Source organism: Uloborus diversus, chromosome 7, assembly GCF_026930045.1.
Source record: "Uloborus diversus isolate 005 chromosome 7, Udiv.v.3.1, whole genome shotgun sequence".
NCBI lineage: Eukaryota > Metazoa > Arthropoda > Arachnida > Araneae > Uloboridae > Uloborus > Uloborus diversus.
In genome coordinates, this window is record NC_072737.1 from 152,226,767 (window position 1) to 152,246,800 (window position 20,034).

The 20,034-nt window shown below is 30.5% G+C and overlaps 1 protein-coding gene across 1 annotated transcript in view; it reads right to left on the minus strand.

Annotated features, from left to right (window-relative positions):
• Positions 1–533: 533 nt before the first annotated feature.
• Positions 534–20,034, minus strand: part of LOC129226084 (C-1-tetrahydrofolate synthase, cytoplasmic-like) — a 31,431-nt gene continuing 11,930 nt past the window's right edge. Inside the window, exons 4-10 of the mRNA XM_054860675.1 lie at positions 18,686–18,745; positions 12,259–12,335; positions 11,046–11,146; positions 10,592–10,728; positions 6,345–6,456; positions 2,717–2,886; positions 534–679 (exon numbers count right to left, since the gene is read on the minus strand). Coding sequence (XP_054716650.1) covers positions 674–679; positions 2,717–2,886; positions 6,345–6,456; positions 10,592–10,728; positions 11,046–11,146; positions 12,259–12,335; positions 18,686–18,745 — 663 coding nt within the window. The 3' untranslated portion in view covers positions 534–673. The remainder of the gene's footprint in view (positions 680–2,716; positions 2,887–6,344; positions 6,457–10,591; positions 10,729–11,045; positions 11,147–12,258; positions 12,336–18,685; positions 18,746–20,034) is intronic.

Genomic DNA, 20,034 nt, shown 5'->3' on the forward strand with positions numbered 1-20,034 from the left:
TTTTTGGAGTTTGAGAGACCACCTTTCGAATGCCACCCGAGACCTTTAGTCGCTTTTTTTGGGCAAATTTCATGAATATAAAAAATTTTGAACAATGTTGAAATGAATATTTTTCGTAAAACAAGTTAAACTAAAAAGAAAAGAAAATAATAGTTTAAAAATTAAAAAAAAACACGCTTTCATAGCAAAATGGACTAAAAAGTGAAAAATAATCTTTGGATACCAATCCAATGGTGGGGTGCTGTCTATTTACATTTTTGCATGGTCAACAAATGGAAGAAATTCAAGACAACTGATAAAAAGCCCCTTACGCTTTTTTGTATTACATTAAAATTAAGTGATTGGTCAACTACTATCATCCAAAGATTATTTTTCACTTTTTAGTTCATTTTGCTACGAAAGTGTGTTTTATTTTTGTTTTTTAAACTATTATTTTATTTGGTCTTAACCTCTTGTTTCAGAGTGATTCATGAAATCATAACGTAATATAGTGTCCATGGTGAATAAATGATAAAAATACAAAGGTTAATATTTTTAACAACATTTATGTGACCAGATAAAAATTCTATACAGCTTTGCATGGACATAAAGTAGTACATATTGATGAAACATTGATTTTTAAAATCTGTGTACAAATTGATCAAATTACTTCAAGTAAGCTTCAGATGAACAATCAACCCTAAAGGAAGAGAACCAGTTAGTACAAAAAAATTTCAAGTACATTAGAATGCTTTGAATGTATACATTATAATATTATTTAGTCAACTTGAGACATATTAAAATTAAAAGAATTTTTTCAATCAAGAAGCTACTTTTTTCAAATAAAAGGTTCAGTGGAAGAAAGAGTTATTTATTATTGAATTTCCAAAGAAATAAAATACCAAAAAGAGATAGATAAACATATATATATATATATATATATATATATATATATATATATATATATATATAATATTCTCAAACTAAAACAAGCAATTTTGCACCTCATAAAATTGCAACTGGACACATTTTCAACTTATTTAAAAGCATCAACAAAGTACAGTTTGACCTCAATTATTCGAAATTCTTTTAACCGGAGCATTGTTTAAGCAAGGTCAGCTTTCTTTAATTTTATTTGGTAACTATTTAGAACTCAGTCAATAATCCCTATTTTAAAACTGCCATTAACTTCAAAAGCAATCAAACCAAACAGTAATTTTCTTTTTTGAAACATATTTAGGTTTAAATTTAAAGAGTGAAACAAAGTAAACCAGAGTTTCCCAAACTGTTGTCCCTAGACCCTCAGGGGTCCGCGAGTTCATGAAAACCAGACAAGAGCTCCGAAAAATATACAGAACAATGAGTAAATAGGTACATTTAAAGGAAAAAAAGAGTAAAAATATATTAGAAAAAATAGATTTAACTGTGTCAAATAATTTTATTTTGTGCTCGCCGGAGGGAGGGGAGGGGGGAGGGCTCCCAAAGTTTATAATTTTTCCGGAGGGGTCCACAGAGGTCTGAAGTTTGGGAATCTCTGAAGTAAACTGCTTCATTAATATCACAATACATTTTGCAGAGTTAAATTTTCCATGGTTTTCTGACAGCCATTTTTAAGTGCCCTGTTTCATCCAGAATTTTCACTTCACTGATGGTGGTCTGGTCCTGATCACTCCAGCTAATTGAGATTCTATTGTATATAGAATTATATCTCCAACTACTAAAAGTGTAATTCATAGAAATATTCTAACTGTGAAATTTTCTAGCCGCCAGTAAATTAACACAAGAAATGTATGTTAAAAATTTCTTTTGATCAACAATAATTTAAAAATTAAGTTGTACTTAAAAAATGTAGATGGTTTAACCCCCCCCCCCCCCCCTAGAGATGCAAATCATACTCTGTTCGTATTGGGGAAACTGCATATTCGACAGACAAATGGAATAGTTGGTTCGGTCAAATGCTTTAATATTCAGCAATCAAATAGTAAACAAATCCGAATATTTGATAATTGGTAAACAAATATATTTTTTACACATTAAATGAAAGTTATAGTACAGTGCTATAGTAAAAAATTAATTCAAATTGTCACTAATTTTATCACATTTAAAGTTCAAAGTAATTGTAATGTAAGAGAAAACACTCAGATATGAAATTTTGCTGCTTTTTAGTTTTTCTTTAATGTCACGACACATAACATTCTTACAAACTCATTCAAATATACCACAGTAACCATTAAAAAAAAAATCATCGTAACATTAAGTAGTAAAACAAAAATTAAGTCAATTTAAAACTACTTAATATTAACTGCTGAATTTTTATACAAAATATGCACCTAAAAAGAAAAAAAAAAACACTTGGGTATTAATTTTAACAGTATTTTAATTTCTAATTTTTTACACCACATAAATATTAAATAGTTTTAAAACAACCCAATAAAAATCAAACGTAGTAATCAAAGTTTATTAATCCTTTTCCTTTAAATGTCAAAAAAAAAAAAAAAAAAAAAAAAAAAAAAAAAACTGGCAACATTTGAATTTCATTTCTCAATTTTAATTATGACAAAATTATTTAGTTAATGAAGAGACTAAAAGAGCAGAAAATCAATTGAATAAATTGTAAATTTATAGCGGTACTTGCTTTGTAGACAAAAGTGTTATCAGAGGCGTTTCAAAATAGAAAACGGTCTCTTTCTACACTTTAGATATTAGTATCAATGGCAATTAAGAAAAAAATACATACTATGTGCTGATGCAATGAACGTTTTGCAGCAATAACGGTGTTTTTTACTAGCATAATCACAGTCATAGGACCTACACCACCAGGCACGGGAGTAATATAGGAAGCAACATCTTTTACTTCATCATAATCAACATCACCAACAAGCCTAGAACCTGAAGCTTTAGTGCTATCTGTACAAGAAAGGAAAATTCTTTAATACAACACATTGTACACACCACATTACAAATCTTCTAAAATTTAACCATATTTTTAAACAGGGTTCATACTTGGTTTCAGAAATAAAATGAAGGAGTTTTGGAGGAGTACTAATGGGCTGTCTTTACATATATAATGTCGCAGTCTTTTCAACATACTTGACCCCCTTTTTCCTTTGTCATGAAGTGTCACACTTCACCTTGCGCCTCTTGTCACATGTCATATTTTTAATTAACATATTGATATAATAACTGCAATGTTACTTTTTGTTACCCTCTCTTCCTCATCACAATTTCATGAACACGTCTCTCCCTCAAGGGTCATCACTTGTGGATGACCCTTTTTTAAGCATTTTTATTATACCTAGCCTGATTGTCACTGAGAAATCTGAGGCCAGGTTTCGCTTATATCTCTGCAACTAGACCACTTAGAGACTTCGGGATTTCACTAAATGATTTGCTTATTCTTAAGGTACAACTTAGTGCTGAAAATTAAAATTCTAGAATAAAATTATTATTTCAGTTAGGGTGGAAAACAGCAAATTTCATGTAATTTCCCTATTAAATGTTTAAATATAAAACCCATTGTTATAAATTTTGTTGCCTTGCTACAGTAACGTTAAAAGCAATCATAATGAAAATTTTGAATCAAGGTTTCTCTGAAGCAGGCATGAAATTAACAAGCATAAATCCTAGAGAGGAACAAGGATTAAATTTTAGTGCCAATTGCTTAACGTTTTAGGCACATATATAGGTTTTTTCCCTTTTAGTACTGAGCATTTATATGAAACAATAAGAGGAAGTTTTGTGAGGGTAAAATTATTCCATTTCTGAAATACATTTACACTAAAAAAGATAAAATGAGATTTAAAAAAAAAAAAAAAAAAACTAAGCACTTTTCATAATGCACTCAAAAGGATAAAATAACTTTTCTGGGTCAGAAAGGACAATTTAAGAATTCCTGTAGTTTTCGAAAATTCCAAGAAAATGACACCACAAACAAAGAAAAGTGCAGTTTTAGTCATTTCAAACTAAACTTTCCCAATAAGAAAAATATGCATGTTTCAACACTCAAAGTTGTGATTGAAAGCTAGATAATGATGATAAATACTCTTCACGACTTGAGCCACACTTTTGTTTGTGGTGTCATTTTCTTGGAATTTTCGAAAACTACAGGAATTCTTAAATTGTCCTTTCTGACCCAAAAAAGTTATTTTGTCCTTTTGAGTGCATTATGAAAAGTGCTTAGTATTTTTTTTTTTTTAATTCTGTTATTACAATATCATAACTGCAGCTTATTAAACAATTGTATTTTAACACAATCACCTAATACAGTAAATCTACTTGTGTATTAATTAAACAAACGAGTGTGTGGTGGAGTGAAAAGCAATAATCATAAAACTTGAAAATACAGCCAAGCACTATTTAAGCATGTTTTACTTCACTTGTGAAACGTCTTAGTCATCTAATAATATTTTCTCCTTCAACATTAATCTTTTCTATGATTATTTTGTAACTCATATATTTATGAAAAAAATAAATCTACGAAATTACTACATTAAAATCGTCTTATGACGAAGTTAAGTTGTCGATCGAAGGATTTTAAGTTACATATAGGAAGATTATGTAGTCTTAACTAAAAAAGAAGGAGTTTTGAAGGAATTGGAACAAAAATGAAGGAGTTTGAAGGGCTCTTCAAAAAAATGTCCTAAATGAAGGAGTATTGGAGGAGTGTTGAAGGAGGGTACGAACCCTGTTAAAACTGCAGGAAACATATTTAATATGAGAGAAATAGTGGAATTTTCTTATACATATCACTTTTCTCACATTCTTAGAAAGCAGTATTGGCTTGTGGAGACTTTAAGACATTTTGAAATAAAATGTTTTAAAAAATTTTAATTATGAAAACTATAATAATGCAAGTTTAAATATGACAGCATTTCTAATGCTCAAATTAAGCAGTACTGCTTTGGGCAAACAGCCCTAGTAGTAATGCTCTTGCTGAAGTATGACTTTAACAGCATGGTGCATACACTATTTGCAGAGTAAAAATCAAGCACTTTCAAGGACTTTCTTGGACTCTACTCCGAAAATAGCATGGTCGTAAAATTAATGGAACCAAATTAAACACTAGTTACAATACAAGTCAGACAGGTGCATTTAAAAGAATTTAATTTACAGTATTGTAACTGCAATTAATTTTACCTCATATTCAATGCAGTAAAAAATCTTACATCACAAATTAATTAGATTTATGCTGTTAGACAAAACATTTTTTATAACAGTTTTTTTTTATAAATTAATATATTTTTCCTCAGTAAAAGATTCCTTTGAGGCAAAAAAAAAAAAATAAATAAATAAATAAAATGAATAAAATAAATAAATAATTAAATAAAAATAAAAAAATTAAAAAAAAAAATGATGACATTCACGGACCTTCATGGTTTTCCAGGTCACATACGAACTGTAAGTTATTGTTGCTAAAATTTATAAAATTAAGTTGTGATGCAAAATAAGAAATAATTTTTAACTACAATATTCAACTCAAAAAAAAAAAAAAAAACATTACTTTTTGTTCTAACAAACTAATATTATTAAAATAAGCCTTATTCACATGGACCTTTTCTACCCTGGAAAAACCTGCTTTAAACTGCATTAGAGTTATTTCCCGGGTAAATGTGGATCTTTCTTCCTCCTGCTTTCGACTGGAGTAAATGCAAAGGTTTTACCCAGAATGCACTAAGCAAAATGAGTTAGTTTACTCGCTGGGTATAGCCGCTAAGCTTCCTAAGTAAAACAACCCCTTTTTACATGTGAATAGTGAATTTTCCAACCAAATTTTTTTGGAGCTGGATCTGAAAATAGCGAGGTAAAATCTCATGTGAATGCATTGCAATATAGTATACTTGAACTAGAATGCACAGAATAAACACTACATCAGAAGAATAAAGGCTTGTTGGTTATTTCCTATTGTCTTGTGGCATTGAAATTCAACTTTTTTATTTCTGTAGTTTTTGAATCAAGATCTTTTAGCTTCTAACTGGTAAACATTTTCTTCCAATGTTTGGTTGCTTTTTCAGTATAAGAGATTTTACTCACAGGATCAAATGACAGACTATGCCATGGACAAAATTCAAAGCTTCAAGGATAAAAAGTTAATACATTTTGTTTTTGTTGTAGCTCCTTACATGTCTGAATAAAAAGAGCATCATGGAAATTTAATAATCATAATAGCAGAAAAGTGATTGAGTCCTTAACTATCAATGCATTTAACAGGAGAAACTTTTACAAGATTAATGTTTCACTCAAAATTTCTATTCACCTCTGTACTTAATGGTTTTAAATGTATTGTCTGAAAATTTTGGGAAGCCAGAAGGCTAATGACTAAGTTATCTGAGCTTAGCATTGTGATAAATAAGTAAATATTCACCTACCTGGAATACTGTTAATGCCACAATCTATTACAACAGCTCCTGGTTTTACCCAGTCCTTTTTAACCATTTTAGCTTGTCCTACAGCAGCAACAATTATATCAGCTTCCCGAACCTAAGCAATCAAAAAATAATAACTAAATCAAAAATGCAATAGAAATAGTACTATGTGAATAAAAAGGAAAAAGAAATCACATAAAAAAAATGTGCTCTTCATTTTTGGTAACATGATAGCATCTAAGATAAATAAATACCTTTGTGCAGAGCAGTAAAGTAAACATAAACAATGTCAAAAAAAGCACAAATTTTGTAGGATATCTTTTCATCCATAAGCTCTTTACTTTTTGCATTGAAAAAGGCATTCCCTGAAATGCCGAAACACGTGTATGCAGTAATCTACAAATTTGTGCTTTTTTGACGTTGTTTATGTTTACTTTAATGATAGGATCTGCTTTGTCAATTTGGATTTCAACAAACTCATCTTGATTCCATATTTAGTTTAAGTAATAAAATAATGACAAAACAAGAAAAAGATGAAATTAACTAGAAGTAAGCAATACTTTATAATCAGAATAGCAACATATAGTTTGACCAACAAAATACTTCCAGAGTTATGAATAGAGTAAATTCACGGAAAGCAATAGCAAAAAGAAAATTTGAGCCATTCCTCATTTTAATTTAAGACAATAATACCGGTTTTATTCCTTTTTTTTTTGGTCAGGCAAGATATTGAGAAAAAAGAAATTTAAATTTATGTTCAATAATACATTAGTTATAATCTTGTGAAAGCTGAAAGGATTCTCACTTTCATTTTTTAAACCTCTCAATATGGAAACTTTTCTTACAGGAAACTTTCAGATACCATTTTTTCAAAACAGACTGTGTAAGAAAAACTCGATTGTACATATATCTTTGTTGCACTCAGTTATCTTTGAAGGACTTACTGTCTGCCCACTGATGAGATGGAAGGGGAACATCCGGTTTAAGCAAAGATTTCTTTTTACCATTACAAATACATGCAAATGAACATAAAGAATTCAAAGCAGAATCACTTTGAAATAGATGAAATGTGAAGTGCTCATGACTGGTACATTAGGTGTCCCCCCCTACTCCCCCCCTTAAAAAGAAAACGAAAGTTGGTGTTTCAAGTCGCACACCCCTTATCTTTTTCCTTTTAGGTCAAAACAATTGCAAAATAAAGTTTCATATAATTTGAGCAACAGCAACCCGTACCCACTTGCTCCTGAAAGTGTTAAACAGCACTGTGTATTAGGCCAAACTAAAGAATTTTTTTTTTTGGAACTTTGAAATCTCAAGTTGATAAAACGTTGTCCCTGTAGCCCCACATGTACCACAAAAATTTATCAAAATTTAAAAAACAATAGGTATCCAGCAGGAGGCCTAAAATTTAAAATGCTTTTTTTGATTCATCTTTTAAAAATTCATGTATGCATTTGAATAAAATATCAAGCTTAAAAATTATTAACGAACACATTTGCAAATCTTTATTTGCAAAGGAATAATAAAAAAAAACCACCTAGTACACAGTGCTGTTGTTTCACACTTTCAGGCACAAGTTGGCACGGGTTGCTGTAGTTCAAATTATATGAAACTTTTTATACAATTGTTTTGACGTAAAAGGCAAAAGATAAGAGGGTGTGCCACTTGAAAAATTGACTTCTGCTTTTTTTTAGGACACCTAATATACAGTGGTTCCCAAAAGTGTTCGTACACTTTGAAATTTTTTACTAAAACCAAAATAACTCAAAACTGAATTCGAATATAAAGTCCAATATTTTTTCACATCATTCCTATGTCATTCTAAATACAACCCATTGGTTTTTTCAAAATATTAAGGGATCTTCTTTTTAAAATGGGTCAGAAAACGAAGAGACAGAGAAATAACACGCCACAAAAGTCATCGTACACTCAAATATTTTCGAATAAATTCATGATTAAAATTATCATATGCCATTTCATTAGTATTTTTGCATTGTGTTGACCCTTATAAGTCATTTGGCTTTAATTTTTTGTTTATTTATTCCATAATATATTGATTATTACTATAAAATGGCTGGTATTCGTAAAAAACCGCAAACGCCATTAAAATTTGAATTTTTTTTTCCCACAGCAGTGGTAAATTGGTTTGAAATGTCTCTAAATTAGTTAATTAATTTGTTTGTATAGTAAAGTGCTTGATAAAATGCTTTAAAGAAAGAAATCGGACCGAAAACAAGGTAAGAAAAGGTCAACCAGCAAAGTTGACAAAACGTGATTGTAGATTTAAAGTTAAAAAATTTATGAAAAATACACATTTCAGTACTGTAAAAGTTTCTGCAGGGTTAAATGAAACATTTTCCACTTAATTTTTACTTAAAATTTTTTGCGAAGTTCTTTGATTGGCTGGATTAAATAGGACCTCTTCCAGCAGAAATTTTCTTGGTCGTGCGAAAAACAGAAAGCTTACGCTTTTCGTCCCAAAATCAATGAAAAATAAGCTAAAAACAGTTAAGAATCATGTCTTACTTACAGATAAAAAGTAATTCAACATTTTTGGTTAAATTGTTGTATAACTGTAAGTAGAAGAAAAAATTAGGAACTTAATCTTAAAAACTTAGTTGGATCAGTTAATCAGGACGGTGAAGGTGTTTTAGTGTGAGGGTGTATATCAGCATCAGGACTTGGTAGTTTGTAATTTTTTGATGGAATAATGAATCATGCTGTTCCTTTAAATATTTTAAAAACCAATTTTGAACTCTTAGCCAAAAATTTGGTTATTGGAAACAACTTTGTTTTTATCAAGATAACGATAAGAAGCACACGGTTTTCAACGTTTGCGTCTAGTGCCTCAAAAATTGTCCTAAAGTTAAGAAAACACCACCTCAATCTCCAGATTGTAACTTAATGTAACGTATTTAGAGATATCTGGAGGCTAGATTACGAAAATAGGGCTTTAAAACGAAAATAGAGCTAGAAATAGTAATGCTCGAAGTGTGGTAGAACACTTACTTAGAAATTACGCTAAAAAAAGAAATGAAAAAGTATGAAATCTATTCCCAGACGTTTAAAAGGTGTTATGAATACTGTATGATATTCTACTAATTAATAACTTAATAAAAAGTTAGATTATTCAATAAGATATAAACATTTTATAAAGTGTATGAAGACTTTTGTAAGATGAAATTTCCGGCACTTTTTGGTTTTTGATTTTTAAAAAATTAAGTTTGAATATTTTTAAAAAAATTTTCATGTAGTTTTGTTAAAAATTGATCATAGATCTTATAATTAAATACCCATTCCGAAATATTAATTCTAACCAATGGATTGGAGCCTATTTCGTTGAAAGTCGTAGGTGTACGAAGACTTTTGGGAGCCACTGTACATGTATGTACAAATATTTCTCACTGCAAAAATAAATTACATTTTTTTACAACACAATTTTAGGCTTTTTCCTCTTACAACTCTGAATGAAATAAAATATTTTAACTTCTTTTGTTGTTTCCAAGAAACCTTTTTTGTTACCACTCATTTTAAAATGCAATAAACTAACATTGAATGCATCAAAATCTCATCACTTCTTTTTTTCTGTTCCCCATCTAACTCATTCAGATGGAATGGTCTTAACTTGGCAGCTAGCTAACTTCAAGCGATAAAGTGGCCAGACTAATCAAATTGATGCTTTCCTCTGTTTAAATGGTAACTTGTCACCCATTTCATCTTAGATCCAACAATTTGCATTCCTAATAGAATATATAATGTGAAACTTTTGCTTTGTTGGGTAAATTATTGCGTTAGAAAAATTTACTAATTTGACTGGTGAGCTCATTTGTAGATGATGGAAAAATAAATTATAATAAAATAGCAAATTAATACAGGGAGGGGGGGGGATGGTTTTCAAGATAAGAGAAAAAGTTTTACAATTTCAATATAATTAATGTTTGAATATGCTTTTAATACTTTTTTTCATAGCTATTTTAACACAAATTTCTATAATACTATTTTTATTTCACTCAACACAATCACTATCTCAACACAATTTATGGCTCATTCAAATTGTGGAGGTATTTGCAGTATTTATTAAAGCATGTCATGAGACCACAAATTGGTAACCTTCATTACAATCATGCGAAAATCAAAATCCGTATATTACATGGAAAAATAGCATAAGTTAGCAGCATTAGACATTCATATTCCATGACAGAATGAAATTAATGTCTCAAAAACTTACAAGGTATCAAATAAATACTTGCCACCGATTTCAAATCCTTAGTTCTAGAATGACATACAGTGACAGTAGCATGATGCCAAATTAGGAGCTGAGCCATTGGTGTACCCACAATTTTACTGCGACCAATAACCACAGCACGACTTCCTTTGATTTCTACACCTGTTAATATTACAAAGCTAAAATCAGAATAATAAAAAGCAAGAGAAATATTAAAACAATATAAATCATGTTAACTTGATTAAGATATGTCAACTTTATTATAAGAATGCATACAAAATATTTAAAAAAATTCCTTGAATACTGGGAAACATGTTTTTTTTTCAGTTAAGAGTTTCTTTAAAAATTTAATAAAATATTTCAAATAAATAGAATTTTATAAATTACAAAATATGCATAAATGCCTTTTTTTTTTGTTAAACATAGTAAAAATAACAATACATGTGATATTCAATAAAATGTTTCACAAGGAGACCAACCTGATTTTTTGATTAATTCAAGGCATCCCATTGGAGTACATGCAATGAAAAATCCTTCCAATAGACCATGGCAAAGTTTACCAGCATTTTCATCATGTATTCTAAATAAAAAAAGCTTTATAGTTACTCATGAATTAACGTATTACTACTTACGTCAGTAATTCTTTATTAAATACACTTATTAATGATAGATAGTTAGATAATACATATTTATTGACTAACTTCTGTAGTGAAATGAAATATCAAGTAATAAATTGCAAAGTATATCTCAAACAATATTACTACTACAGTCAAGCCTAATCATATTGAAGTCGAAGGGACCAAACAAAATTTCATCATAGAATATTTTGCTAGTTAAAATAACACAAAGAAAAATGTGAAGAGGAAATGAAGCTATTACACTATAGCCATAAATTTGTTATATATAGCTTCACTATAAATAGGTTTGACTTCATAAATATTGCAAAAAAGAAGAGAACATTTTTACACTGTCATTAAAGTATTGAAAAAAAAAACTAACTTTAAACAGACAAAATAAATTGAAAGGTTTAAGCAGGTAACTAAATGAGATCAAAAGTAAGCAAAAATATATTAATAAAGCTAAAGAAAGAAGATAAAGAGGTTAAGCAGCAAGTTACCGCTCTCAAGCCAAGGCCTAAGGTAGAACTACATGCAATAAACCGACAGCCCGGTTATGCCATCCAGAGACTGCAGTTTCATCTTAGTTATGGACTCATAAATCTGGAATAGACAATAACTCAGTTGGAGGCACATGTTATCTCATTGAAGCAGAGAGTGCCTACATACTGGTAGCTACAATAAATTTAGCACACCAGTGAGAGGTGTGGTTCAAGTCATCAAATGAAGGCAAAGCTTGGATATTAAGCAATAAGTTATTGCTTTTAAGCCAGGGCTAAGGCAGAAATACATTCAATACACTGACAGCCCGGTTATGCCACCCAGACACTGCAGTTTTGTCCCAAGTAATATAATATTGAAATATAAAAGTGTTAGTGAAAAAAGCAGTTTTGAGATAAACAGATTCAAGTGCTTTGAAAGAATAAACAACTTTACAATCGACAGCAAAAGATTTATGTTCAAATTATAATTACCACTGAACAAGACTCTCACTTAATATTATTTACAAAGGGGTATAAATGAATTCATCACCATGAGGGTTAGTGTTGAAAAACATTAAAGAAACAATTCATACCCATCAACATCTTTGGACGGAGACACTGCATTAGTAATTAAATTAGCATCAATTGGTGTGTCAGTATCTAGTGGTAGCTGAAATTTAAAGCATAAAATATAAGAATTAAAAGTGCAAAACATAACAAAACTAACTTTTTTTAAGCTACAAGTAAAACAGAAAAAATCATTTTCAAATAACGAAAGATCCAGAAATATATATTTAAGGTGCAGTAGTGAGAAAATTCAAAACAAGAGTTGCTGAAATTAAACCACTCCTTGATAAAATGTTATATGGTTTGGTAGAAAATGACAGAAGAACTTGTGTTGTAATTTTTAAGCCCCAATGGGGTTGTTTCCTTCAGTCAAAAGGCTTTTTTTAGTCACTGAAATACTGAAATTGATAAAATAAGCAAAAAAAAAAAAAAAAAATATGGAACGAGAAAAACAACGCTTAATTTTTAATTATTTTTTTTAAATGTCGGATTTTGAAAATAAGGCGTAGTCTTTTTGTTGTCACAAATGATGTACATTGCTGCATCTGTCTATCATGTTTCCATGTTATGATAATAAAGCAGTGAATTAAATATTGCGCTCTACGCTTGCTATCAACCCTATCATTGCCAGTACTCGTGAGTAAAGATGTGAATTAAATATTACACTCTGTGAATCGCATTTTATCATTTGATGTCATCGGCAAAAGCGTAAACAATGAAAGCGCACCATTTTTTTTTTTTTAAATATTAAATGTAATCAAATGATTTAAAAATTGATCAAACCCTATGTTTTTAAGCATGCTCTTTCAGAAAAAAAAAATACTTTTAAAATTTTGGAAATGACCCCATTATGGAATCATGGAATTTGCACGAGTAGAGCATGTTTGTCACTCGAACAGTGAGGGTGTAGTTTTGTGCATTAAACACTTGAATGGAACATAGAGTTTATGCGGTAAATTACTACCATTACATTATTTTTTTCTTTTGCTTGAATCACTGATGTTAAATAATATAAAATTTCATTTTGCTTTTTATCAGTGCATTTACCATCTTAATTTGAATTTATGAATTGAACCAACTTTTTTTCCCAACATCATGATAATTCACTTATGCGAATGTTCGAAGACAATTAATTTTTTAGTTTAAGAGAAGTCACGCAGAGTTTCAATACATCAAATGAAAAATGTTATTAACGTTTTCAAAATACATTTTTAAAACTTTTGACAGGTAACGTTCTTTTTCTTTTTCCTTCAAATGACAAATTTAAAAGTAAAACATATCTCCTCAGATCACAAGGCAGTTTGTGGGAAAAGTTGATAATTTTTTAATGTTATGCTAATAACAACACTTTATTAAGATCTCATTAAAATAAATAGATACATAAAAATAATGATGATGATTATTAGTAACTAGTACAGTCAGAGTTTGACTTTTGGGGAGGTTGGTCATGACTAGTGATGGCACAAAACGTAGTTCGGCAGAATCACAGTATACAGAGGCTACTGTACATATTGAGCTTTTTAGCATTAAACAAACAATAGATAAATACTACACTCTGCAATAGGAATGCACTGATCAATTAGCAATAATTTGTAATCAATCAGACCGGTTACTTTGTCAATTAATTGGTGGGGGGGGGGAATTTAAAAAATACATTTAAGAATTTTTTAATATGTAAGGTAGAATCCATCTCAAGTCAACTAGAGGCGTAACATGATGGTCTTCGATTTTTTTAAATTTAACCTATGTTAAAATTCAGAAAAAATTGAGAAATATGTTTCTTTTTTGTTTTGCCCAAAAAAATTCCTGGGCCCAGATATAGGCCGCCAAAGATGGAGGTCCTGTCACGTTTTCTAAAAATTTTTTAAGTACGTTATCTCAGGAATGGTAAAACATATTTCGTTGTGGTTTGTTTTATTAAGAAGGATATTTTTTCTTGTTTTAAAAAATATGCAACATTTTGAAATACGTGCTTTAGTTTTGTTTTTCTCCAGTTTTTGAAAAAAGAGTAAAATAATTTTCTTGATTTTTCTCAAAAATGCAAATTTCAAAATTTTTTATTTTTTTACAGTTTATTAATACCACTGATCACTAGTTTCCTGAAAAGGAGAGCTTTCACTTTTTCGTTTAAGAGATTGTAGAGGCTAGAGACGTACCGAGTAGCACTTTGGCCGAGTAGCCGAGTACCGAATACTCGGCCTTTCACTACTCGGCCGAGTACCGAGTTACCAAGTACTCGGCCTTTCACTACTCGGCCAAGTTACCAAGTACCAATTATGTTTTAAGAAGAACCACCGACACACATGTGATGAATTTTGAACTTATTGTAGTAGTAGTACTTCCTGTCCACATAATATTTTTTAAAACTTAATTCCTGCTGAAATTTAATTACGCATTATATAAACAATTTTGTGTCAAAAATTTTGCAAAAAAATTATTTTGTAAATTAAAAATAAATAAATAAAAGGTATGATTAATCAAGTTGGAATTGAAACAATATACCAATTACCTATAGTTCTAGTCCGCCAAACATAAATAATTTTTAAAAGCAGATAAAACAAATGTGCAGGAACACTGCAGACGTGTTTCTGCCCCCCCCCCCCCCCGTTACAAGGATCGTCTTTTTCAGTGCATAACATGTGAGCTAAAGAATGTAAAGACATTTGACAAAAAAATCCGACTTTTGTCAGGTGCCTTTAAATTCACGAGCTCCCATTTTGTGCATTGAAAAAAGAATTCCTTGTAATGCCAAAACACGTGTCTGCAGTGTTCCTGCACTGTGCTTTTAACGTTGTTTTATTTCCTTTAATTTTTTAAGCAAAGGTATTTTTATATTTTTTATAACTAATTTTTCTTTGTAGCAAAAATCCGTTTTTAATGTTAATATTTCATACTTTCTATACTTACCTTTTTTTGCATAATTTTTAAAAAATAAGTTTTATTAACTTTGGGGACATTAAAATAAAGATTTATTCCATTGAAGCATTACAAACTTCATTATTCTCAAAATTTAAATTTGACTTATAAATTTTAATTGTAAATGATTGCAGAATATAATGCTTTCTCTTTTTTTTTATGAATTTTAGTATCTGTCTTGGACAATATTCAAGTTTTTTGCAACTACTCGGTATTGGCTGAGTACCTGATCAGAATTTCGCCGAGTACCGAGTAGTTACCGAGTACTCGGTACGTCTCTAGTAGAGGCATTTGAAAAAATGAGTTTTTTTAACAAAGTCCTTACGTAATTGCAGACCTGAAAATTTAAAAAAGAAAAGAAAAGAAAAATCGCAACAAGTGGCCAGAAAACACTTTTGATTAAGTTACATAGCGAAAACTTTCATTTTGAGTCGCCATTTTATTCAGGATATTGAGTTTAGTGAAAACAAGATGGCATATTGCACTTAATGATTCTTTTGGCACTACGTTGAAAGGTTGTGTGGGGAAATGCAGCCAATTGGCTGGAGACAGCATTCTTGTTTTCATAAAAAATAAAACTCCTGGATAAAGTGGAGACTCAAAATAAAAATTTTGCTATATAACTTACTTAAAAGTGTTTTCTGGCCATTTGTTGCAAAAACTTTTTTTTGAATTTTCAGGTCTGCCATTACGTAAAGAACTCCTTAACAACCCCCATTTTTTCAAATGCCTCTAAAATCTCTTAAACAAAAAAGTGGAGGCTCTCCTTTTTAGGGGATGTAGTGGCTGGTTCACAGTGGTACTAATAAACTAAAAAAATGAAAATTTTAACAAATTCGCATTTTTGAGAAAAATCAAGAAAATTACTTTAAACTATTTTTTTCAAAAGACTGGAAAAAACTAAAAGCATGTATTTCAAAATGCTACATATTTTTTTCTTCTAAATAAAACAAACCGCAACAAAATATGTTCTACCGTTCCTGAGATAATGTACTTTAAAGATTTTGATGAAAATCCCAAGTGAGAAATCATGACAGGACCGCCATCTTTGGCAGCCTGTATCTCGGCCCAGGAATTTTTTTGGGCCAAGCAAAAAAAAAGTATGTCTTAATTTTTTATGAATTTTAACATGTGTTAAATTCAAAAAAATCAGAGACCATCATGTTACACCCCTTGTTGAATTGAGATGGATTCTATCGTAAGCATTCTTTGAACAAGAAATCAAGAGGAATAATTTTATTAACAATAAATGTAACGTCATCAAAGCAGCCAAAGATTTGTTTCATTTCTAATCATGACAATCCTTACATGTATACACCCCTGTGCAAATTAATTGAAACAAAATATTTCTTCAATTAATTTTATAATCATTCCAAGTACTCTTCACCAAGCAAACTCAAATTTGTAAAAATATTTATGGGATGAATAAATCCTTTACCTGACATCAATTTACACCAATTGGAAAGGTTTTGAGAGCGCATGAGCATCTGAAGATGAAAGCGGAAGCTATTATCATGTCGGTTGAGATTTCACTGTCATTAGCAGTGGATAAGACACCTCGAAAGCGTACAAAGATTGTTTCTATTTCTGTACGCCTATAGAGAGATTTCAAAGGTAGTTGGCATTAGTATTGCAACTGTAAGCCGTATTACAAAACAAAATAGAGAAACAGGATCCATATTTCCAAAGCAAAGAGAGAAATGTGGCTGAAAACCGAAATTATCACCAAGATATGACAATTTTCTACTTATGCAAAGGAAAAAAAACCCTCGGAAAAACAGCACAGCATTTAATAGAGATTCAAAAGAGAATGGAATAAATATTAGCTCATCTACTGTTTGGCGGCGCCAATATGAAGAAACAGCTTCTGACCAAGGGCGCCCATATGCAAAATTGTAAAGGGGGGGGGGAAGGCTCAGATATTTCCCCCATGGTTTAGCAGGATATTTTCCAGATGGAAACTGATTTCAGTGCACATTAAAGTTATTAAAATTTGACATTTTTAATAACTTATTTATTAACAGCTGGAGAAGAAATGTTTTTACATTTTTTCAAAGAAAAAAGTACTAAAAGCAAGGACCTTCTAATTTCTAGGGGGGGGGGGGGCTTGAGCCCTCACTTGCCCCCCCCCCCCATATGGGCGTCCTTGCTTCTGACCCAACGAGTGAAGAAAAAGCGCTACTTGTGGGAGTTAAAACATAAGAATTGGATTGTTGAATATTGGAGGAAAGTACTATTTTTTTAGCGATGAAAGTGATTTCACCGTCCTAGGTCAAAGAACTCAACACGTGCAGAGATCTCCAAGCGAAAGAACATGAACTAATTTGTAAAACACCCTCAAAAGAATATGTTTTAGCATTGTTTCGGTTACGATGGGGTTGGTTCTTTGCAACCTGTTTTAGGTATGATGTGTTCTGAGCAATATTACCATTCTGGCAAAAAAGGTTTTACCGGAGTAGAAAAAATGATACCCAGATGGAACTACGATTTTCCAGCAGGATTTAGACCGCTTCCATTCTTCCAAAATGGTCAAGAAATTCTTGTCTGAGAAGCAAATTGAGACATTAAAATGGCGAGGGAAATTTCCTAATATTAAGAGAATTGAAAATCTTCGGGACATATGCAAGAATAGTCGATTGCATTCAGACTGTTCAACTATGGAGAAGCTAATAACTGCTTCTCCCCCCTCTTGCTAATAACCCTTCTGAAACACAATTCATGTTTGGGACAAGCACTCAAATATTATAAATGATTGTAAAAAAACGGTGGCTTCTATGCCAAATTGTGCCCAATTGTTAAAAAAAGTCCTGGACATCATATTATGCACTAAGAAACTTTGATTTTATATACAATAAAATTCCAATTATACAACAAATTTTTTAAATAAAATTCCAGTGCTTCTTAGTTTTCTCAATTTTTTGAATTTGTTTCAATTAATTTGCACAAGGGTGTATAAACTACCATATCTGTACCTCAGAGCCAGAAAGAAGTAAGTCACATTATTATAATTTTACAGGAGAGAGGAAAAACTTATATCTGGCACATGCAAAGGATGGGACACACGCTTTTTTTAAATCTGGTAAAAAACTGAAAAGGATTTTTTAAAAAGAATTACGTCCACATAGGCTTCCACATCAAGCTATGCACTAGTTATTAGTGCACTTTACAATGCACTAAAAAACAGAAATCACAATTTTTGGCTTAAGTTCGTCTTTGGTACAAATATTAGGGTGGCAATATGTGCAGAAAAGCTGGGTAGATTTTACTCAGACCCCCCCCCCCCCCCAGAAATCTGATTAATCATTTTAATATAAAAATGAATGCTCTGAAGCGTATAATAAAGTTAAGTTAACCACATGCTATAAACTATAACAGGCATACATATGTAATAAAGATTGTAAGAGATTTTCAGTTTCAAACAGCACTTATTTTAAACTTAACTCAGTTTTAAAATGAAACACTGGTTAAAAAAATATTCAATTGTAAAATAGAAATGAATAAAAATGTAGAAATCAAATAATGAAAATATTTTCAAACCTGCACAAGTACTCCATGAATTAAAGGATCTTCATTTAATTTTTGGACTTCTTCCAATAACTAAAAAGCATCAAAAATACAGTTGAACTTAGTAATACAGACATCATCCTTCATTTATCCATTAAATAGCAATGAAAAATATCTACTATAACGTCACTTGACTATAGCGTCATAAATATTCTGGGTGCTTGAAAATTTTCAGAAGAAAGTTTCACTGTATATTCATTAGATTATTTTTGAAAAAATAAAAGTTCATTAACTTCAGCTTGCAAAAAAAAAAACTGATTAACTGGTCACGCAACAATTTTCCTATTTTAAATTTATAATTATGCTTTATCAACATAAAGATTTTTTTTAACTACCATATAATTATTTTTAATGCATAGCCCCTAGAACAGGGATTCTCAACCTGGGCAGTGTGGGGAATAAGTATTCCATTTTGAGGAGCAATACTGCTCCTCAAATTTTGATTTTGAGGAGTAGTTTTAAGACATTTGGTAAATACATTTTCAACAAGAAAACAAACAAGTTTTAAGAAATGTAACACATAATGGGTGCAGTTAAAAATTTTTGAGCAATGACTTTAGTTAAAAGTTTTATCCCTTATATTTTACAAATTAGAAGAATTGGTGCAAATGGGTCTACAAATACAGGAATATTTAGGGTATGAAAATTTCAATTAAATTTATACCATTAAAAAAATTAAAACCATTTGCGACCTGTTTATTGATAAAATGTCATTTAAAATCATTAAATACACTGTATCGACATCTAGTTTTGTCATTAACATTCCAAGGATAGTCAGTTATTACAATATTTCTTGCATCGCAAAATTTTTGATGCAAATTATGATATTGCACTGTTTTCCATATGTTTTGAATCGCTTATTTCCTAAGCTGTGACTCGGGCAGACCACCATCGGTCTATGGAAAACTTGACTAGTCCTTAGATTTTGTGTCCACATTAAAAAATGTTTCCTGATTAAACTAGCAGGCAGAACTTGTTTATAAGAATCTCTGAATAATCAGGATCAAATACGTAGGCCTGAAAAAAAATTTGCTACCACATAAAAAACAATTGAATCAATGAGTCCAGAAACCATTCATCTCCTGATAAGAGGCACCTGATTTTCGAACTCATCAGTTCAATTAAAAATGACAAAAACGTATATTTATGCCAAATGTTCACTTTTTATTTCTTTAAATTAAGAGCTCTTGTATAGATTTTACTGCAATAAATTACAATAATCTGACAAACTTCATACTCATAGTGTACTTGAAATGAAAGTGTTTGCATGACCCTGCTTTATTGGAATGCCACCAAGTTTGAAACAGAAAACCCAAAACAGT